Source organism: Palaemon carinicauda, chromosome 6, assembly GCF_036898095.1.
Source record: "Palaemon carinicauda isolate YSFRI2023 chromosome 6, ASM3689809v2, whole genome shotgun sequence".
Taxonomy (NCBI): Eukaryota; Metazoa; Arthropoda; class Malacostraca; order Decapoda; family Palaemonidae; genus Palaemon; species Palaemon carinicauda.
Genome location: NC_090730.1, coordinates 167,741,316 through 167,748,815, shown reverse-complemented (window position 1 = coordinate 167,748,815; position 7,500 = coordinate 167,741,316). Strand labels below are relative to the sequence as shown.

General features: G+C 36.1%; 1 protein-coding gene across 1 annotated transcript in view; it reads left to right on the top strand.

Moving 5' to 3' along the window:
• The window catches only part of LOC137642804 (open rectifier potassium channel protein 1-like), a 146,746-nt gene that overhangs the window by 9,975 nt on the left and 129,271 nt on the right, over window positions 1-7,500 (top strand). The window contains 1 exon segment of the mRNA XM_068375670.1: window positions 3,985-4,098. Within this exon segment, the coding sequence (XP_068231771.1) occupies window positions 3,985-4,098 (114 nt within the window).

Sequence of the window (7,500 nt, the reverse complement as noted above, 5' to 3'; positions counted from 1 at the left end):
GCAAGAGAACTCTAACCCAAGACAGTGGAAGACAATGGTACAGAGGCTGTGGCACTACCCAAGACTAGAGAACAATGGTTTGAGTTTGGAGTGTCCTCCTAGAAGAGCTGCTTACCATAGCTAAAGAGTCTCTTCTACCCTTACTAAGAGGAAATTGGCCACTGAACACAGTGCAGTAGTTAACCCCTTGGGAGGAGAAGAATTATTCGGAAATCTCAGTGTTGTCAGGTGTATGAGGACAGAGGTGAATCTGTAAAGAATAGGCGAGACTATTCTGTGTATGTGTAGGCAAAGGGGAAACGAACCGTAACCAGAGAGAAGGATCCAATGTTAAACTGTCTGGCCACCCAAAGGACCCCATAACTCTCTAGCGGTAGTACCCCAATGGGTAGCTGGTGCCCTGGCCAACCTACTACTTTTAATGTAAGGATAACAATGGGAAAAAAGATGGGAGAGAGCGCATCAGGCAACCGACCCCTTAATGTAAGGATAACGGTAGGAAAGATGATTCACTACTAACACCTATAGTCCATTTCTTTTAGCGATGCATATTTGCACCGACTCGCGGCGGTGCCCTTTTAGCTCGGAAAAGTTTCCTGATCGCTGATTGGTTAGAATTATCTTGTCCAACCAATCAGCGATCAGGAAACTTTTCCGAGCTAAAAGGGCACCGCTGCGAGTCGGTGCAAATATGCATCGCTAAAAGAAATGGACTATAGTATAGCGAGAATCAGTTGCTGTTTATCGCCAGGTGGAATGCATGGCCGGCTTCAGAGATAAAAAAACTAATTAAGAGTCTTAGTAAAGACCTCTACAAAGAGTATGTCCCTCTGGTCCCTCAAACCTCCTACCGCTTCGAAGCGATGCCATAACCCATACTAATGAGAATTGTCGCAGTATCAACATTTGGCAAAAAAGAAAAAGAAAATTAAATAAATAAAAAAAAACAATTTCAAACACTTCTATCATTGGCGTATCAATGGCATTTCTCACTAAAACAGGACGCCACCTTCCCCACCAAAAAAAAAAAAAAAAAAAAAAAAAAAAAAAAATGCAAACACTTCTATCATTGGCGTATCAATGGCACTTCTCACTAAATCAAAACGCCACCTTCCCCACCCAAAAAAAAAAAAAAAAAAAAAAAAAAAAAAAAAAAAAAAAAATATCAGACTTCAATAATGGCGCCTGTAATATGATTTCAGCAAATACATATGTTACACAACTACATTTATTGTAAACCGACATTCCTCCTTGCATACCAACATTCTATAAATTGGAAAAAGCTGAGTATTCTTAACAAGTGTACACGACCTGTCAAAAATCCCGGCTAAATATTTACGCATATGATTATGCACACATACGTACACACAATCCCCTCTCGCCAGGGTATGACTATTCCCCCTCTGCTACCCGAGGGGCGGTGAGAGCTGGGCGTGAGCGGAATTATATATATATATATATATATATATATATATATATATATATATATATATATATATATATGTATATACAGTAATATATATATATATATATATATAGAGAGAGGAGAGAGAGAGAGAGAGAGAAGAGAGAGAGAGAGAGAGAGAGAGAGAGAAATATAGGGAAGATTCCCATACAAAAGGCCTTATAGGCATATAGCCTTCCCACCCACCCCCACCCATACACAATGAAAAAAAAAAAAAAAAAAAAAAAAAAAAAAAAAAGAAAGAAAGAAAGAAAGAAAAGTCGCTTACAAAATAATGGCAAAACGAACAAGATACAAAAAAAAAGAAACCAATTTGCTGGGAAAATCTTACCAGCCACGTCAGAGAACAGGCCCAAATCTGAATATACATTTTAGATGTTTAAGTTCAACCATCATTTTTTTTTTTTTTTTGCCGTCTGGCGACTCACAATCGCCATGATCAACAAAGTTGTACTAGTCAGGGCTACCTATACTAGGTTAGTTTACTGTGAGCAATCAGATGAAAATCTCCCATCACCAATCCGCACTGGCAAGCGTGGAGATGAAATCTGGCCATGAATTTACACGTCTCAAGCTTTTGTCCTGCTGTGAACTAGAAACGCCTACGTTTGTTTTTGTTGTCTAAACAGAGGACGAAAGATAGTTTTTTTTTTCATATCAAGGATAAATTTCTAAAAAGCTGAATTTTAATACACGCTCATACAATATAATGCTATTGTTTTCTCTCTCTCTCTCTCTTTCTCTCTCTCTCTCTCTTCCGCACTAATAATAGAACAACTTGTTTAAGCCTGCCATCTCATGTTTTACATTGATTGAATTTTTATGACATTTTTGCTCTCAAGTCCTTATATATAAGTTCATTATATGTTGAACTACCTCGCACAAATACCTGATCAAATATTAACTCTGAAATAGCATGAAAAAAAATTACATTTCGCTATTACTATTATTATTATTACTTGCTAAGCTATAACCATAGTTGGAAAAGCAGGATGCTATAAGTCCAGGGGCTCCAAGAGGGAAAATAGCCCAGTGAGGAAAGGAAAAAGAAAAAGAAAATATTTTAAGAACAACAACGCTAAAATAAATATCTCTTATATAAACTATAGAAACTTTAACAAAACAAGAGGAAGAGAAATAAGATAGAATAGTGTACCCGAGTGTACCCTCAAGCAAGAGAACTCTAACCCAAGACATTGAAAGACCATGGTACAGAGGCTATGGCACTACCCAAGACTAGAGAACAAAGGTTTGATTTTGGAGTGTCCTTCTCCTAGAAGAGCTGCTTACCATAGCTAAAGAGTCTCTTCTACCCTTACCAAGAGGAAAGTGGCCACTGATGAATCATCCGGCCCAAGGTCGAAATACGTAAGCAAAGGTATTTTAACAAGTGTGCAATTAAGGGAAGCAAATGCAGCTTGAATATAACTGCATTAATCAACGAACTGTGAATTCGCCTGGTATATTGGACCACATCTGTGGAGTCTATATTTAGGGGAAAATAGATACATTTCAAGTTGCCCAAGAAAACACAAATTAGTAAAGGGGATTACTAGTTTAATAATATATATAGTAATAAATATAGTAATTTTACTTAGGTAAATGAGTGTACTATATATGTATATATATATATATATATAGATAGATAGATAGATAGATAGATACATAGAAGAGTTGTAAGACTTAAGACCATGAAGTATATATATATATATATATATATATATATAGATATATATATATATAGATAGATAGATAGATAGACAGATACATACATAGAAGAGTTGCAAGACCCAGACCTACATGGCTTAAGTCCATGAAGTGCGAAGTATGAGGTGATGAATGGAGAAGTATAAAATTAAAAGCTCAAGATAGAGACGACTGGCGAAATATAACCTCGGCCCTTTACGTCTATACGCGTAGGAGATGATGATGATCAATATATATATATATATATATATATATATATATATATATATATATATATAGTATATATATATATATATATATATATATATATATATGTATATGTAAATATAATATATAGATATACACACACATATATACAGTATACATACATATATATGTGTATATATTTGTACATATATATTAATTTCTATATATATATATATATATATATATATATATATATATATATATATATATATATGTATATATAATATATAGATATACACACACACATATATATACATACATATATATGTGTATATATTTGTACATATATATTAATTTCTATATATATACACACATATATATATATATATATATATATATATATATATATATATATATATATATATATATATATACATATACTTAATACTGTATATATCAAATATATGTATACATACAACAAGTTCTACATAGCACAAGCCAATTACATACAAACACGGTCATGCATTAATATCATAAAACCACATCATATTTCACAAAATTACTATATAAATAATAGCAAATACCAATTGACCCTTGAGTAACCGACCTTCAAACCATTATTTCAGAATTGGCCCTCAACGAGGAGAGTCCCGAGGACGAGCTCTTGGCCTTAGCAATGTGGCTCCCGAAGAACTGCTCCACAGTGCCGGATCCCATTCTGAAGACTCTTATGGAGCCAGGTAAGTCTCAAACATTGTGGACTTTTCGTAACTTGAGGAAAACGTCTTTTAAGCAGGTGAGGCTTAATGAACTCTCTCTCTCTCTCTCTCTCTCTCTCTCTCTCTCTCTCTCTCTCTCTCTCTCTCTCTCTCTCTCTCTATATATATATATATATATATATACATATATAAATTTACACATAAATGAATTCTTCACAATTATTGATCTTGGTTAACAAATTAAGCATATTGTCCTGGAATGATATAGGTTTAAAGGCCGCTCATGAAAGGCAGTGGCGAGGAACAGTGACATTGCCCTATCAAGCAGAACAATGTCCTAGAGACTGACCATATATACTACATATGATCAGCACCCAAAACCCCACTCTCCACCCAAGCTAGGACCAGGGAGAGCCAGGCAATGGCTGCCGAGGATTCAGCAAATAGACCTATAGGCTCCCCCAAACCCACCCATCTTTAGTTCACACGGATGGTGAGGTTGCAGACACTAAAGGAACTAACGAGTTTGAGCGGGACTCGAACCCCGGTCTGGCGATCACCAGTTGGGGACGTTATCACATAGGCCCTCACAACTCGTATTGGTTAATAGCAGCATATTAACCAATAAGAGTTGTGGTGACCTATGTGATAACGTCCCCGACTGGTGATCGCCAGACTTGGGTTCGAGTCCCGCTCAAACTCATTAGTTCCTTTAGTGTCTGAAACCTCACCATCATTGTGAGCTAAGGATGAGTGGGTTTTGGGTAGCCTATAGGTCCATTTGCTGAATCATTAGGAGCCACTGGCTGGCTCTCCCTGGTCCTAGCATGGGTGGAGAGGGGGGTTTTTGGCGCTGATGATATGTAGTATATATGGTCAGTCTCTAGGACACTGTCCTGCTTGATAGGGCAATGTCACTGTTCCTTGTCACTGCAATTCATGAACGGCCTTTAAACTTATATTATTTCAGGACAATATACTCAAGTTGTTGTTGTTATTGTTGTTGTTGGAGAAGGAAGTTTAAATCTGTACGTTGGAGTCTTACAGCTTGGGCTATTCCTTAAATCCAAATGACTTTCCTCAATGTGTGTGTGTGTGTGTGTGTTTTTTTTTTTTACGGTCATGAATAGCAGAGGCAAGAGACAGTGACATTTCCCTACCTAGCAAGACAATGCCCTAGACACTGACCATATATACGCATGATCAATGCCCAAGCCTCCTCACCACCCAAGCTAGGACCAGGGAGGGCCAAGCAATGGCTGCTGATGATTCAGCAGATAGACCTATAGGCTTCCCAAAATCCCTCATCCTAAGCTCACAAGGATGGAGAGATTGCAGACACTATAAGAAACAATCGAGCTTGAGCGGGTCTCGAACCCTAGTCCGGAAAAACGCCAGGCAAGGACGTTTCCAATAGGTCACTTTATTATTATTATTATTATTATTATTATTACTATCCAAGCTACAACCCTAATTGGAAAAGCAAGATGCTATAGGCCCAGGGGCTCCAACAGGGAAAAATAGCCCAGTGAGGAAAGGAAATAAGGAAATAAATAAATGAAGAGAACAAATTAACAATAAATCATTCTAAAATAAGTAACAACGTTGGAACAGACATGTCATATATAAACTATTAACAACATCAACTAGGAAAAAACAAGGCTTCATTTCGTATTCGTTCCTTGGTACAGTGAGACTGTGTAATGTTATTAGAACATAGTTATGCAATATCTGAATGATAATGGTATAAGGAACAATATTCCAAACTTGGTTTCGATGAAAATTAATATTATGAAAAAAAAAACTAAAATCTCCAAATAAAATTAAATGTAAAGAAAACATTGAGCCTCAAATCCTTCAAGTTTGTAAATATGATACAATATTCCAAACTTTTTATTCAGTGAAAATAAAAGATTAAAAAAATTGCAAACCTATGAAATTTAGAAAAAACAATCTTCACATATATTGTAATAATTTCAAGATAAACTATACGGTATGATGTCTGAGAATGGTTTAAGATACAATATTCCAAACTTTTTATTCAGTGAAAATAAAAGATTACAAAAATTACAAACCTATGAAATTTAAAAAAAAAATCTTCACATATATTGTAATAATTTAAAGATAAACTATATGGTAGGATGTCTGAGAATAGTATGAGATACAATATTCCAAACTTTTTATACAGGGAAAATAAAAGATTACAAAAATTATAAACCTATGAAATTGAAAAAAAAAATCTTCACATATATTGTAATAATTTAAAGATAAACTATACGGTATGATGTCAGAATGTCTGAGGTTAGTTTAAGATACAATATTCCAAACTTTTTATTCAGTGCAAATAAGATTTAGTTAAAGATTACAAAAATTACAAACCTATGAAATAAAAATAAAAAATTAAATAAAGTCCCATAGTTATAGCAAGAATGGTAGTATATATGTTTTCATGTTGACCAGGCTGACATGAGTCTTTTTATAGTTTATATATGACATATCTGTTTTTGACGTTGTTAATAGTTTATATAGGACACATCTGTTTTGACATTGTTACTTTTTTCAGAATGATTTATTGTTAATTTATTCTCATCATTTATTTATTTCCTTATTTCCTTTCCTCCCTGAGCTATTTTTCCCTATTGGAGCCCTTGGGCTTATAGCATCTTGCTTTTCCAACTAGGGTTGTAGCTTGGCTAGTAATAACAATAATAATAATAATAATAATAATAATAACTGAAAAGAGATCTTGTGCCAACGTAGCCAGTGTTGGAATGTCCGTTCTCACGCTCATAGAGAGAAGGTCGTCTCCGGTTGCATTCAGCATCCCACGAACCATTAAAGGTTTTAAAGGTCGCTCATGAATGGCAGAGGCAAGGGACTGACAATACCCTATGATTAGCGCCCAAGCCCATCTCCATCCAAGCTAGGACCAGGGAGGGCTAGGCAATGGCTGCTGATGACTCAGCAGGTAGATTTATAGGCTTCTCCAAACCCCTTAGCTCACAAGGATGGTGAGGTTGCAGACATTGCAAGAAACTATGGAGATTGAGCGGGACTCAAACCCCAGTCTGGTTGATCGCCAGGCAGGGACGTTTCTAATTGGCCATCATAACCTCACAAAAATCAAATACGTTTGATCAATGTCTTAGCCCCTTCTCCACCCAAGCTAGGACCAGGGAGAGACAGGCAATGGCTGCTGATGACTCAGCAGGTAAACCTATAGGTTCCCACAATACCCCTTAGCTCACAAGGATGGTGAGGTTGTACCTACTATAGGAAGCTATCGAGCTTGAGCGGGACTCGAACCCCAGTCTGGTAGATTGCTAGGCAGGGACGCTTCCACTAGGCCAATATAACCTTTATAAGAGAAAGCCAGTCGTTTTGCAGAACTGAATGTCAAACGGCCATGGAAACATTAATTTG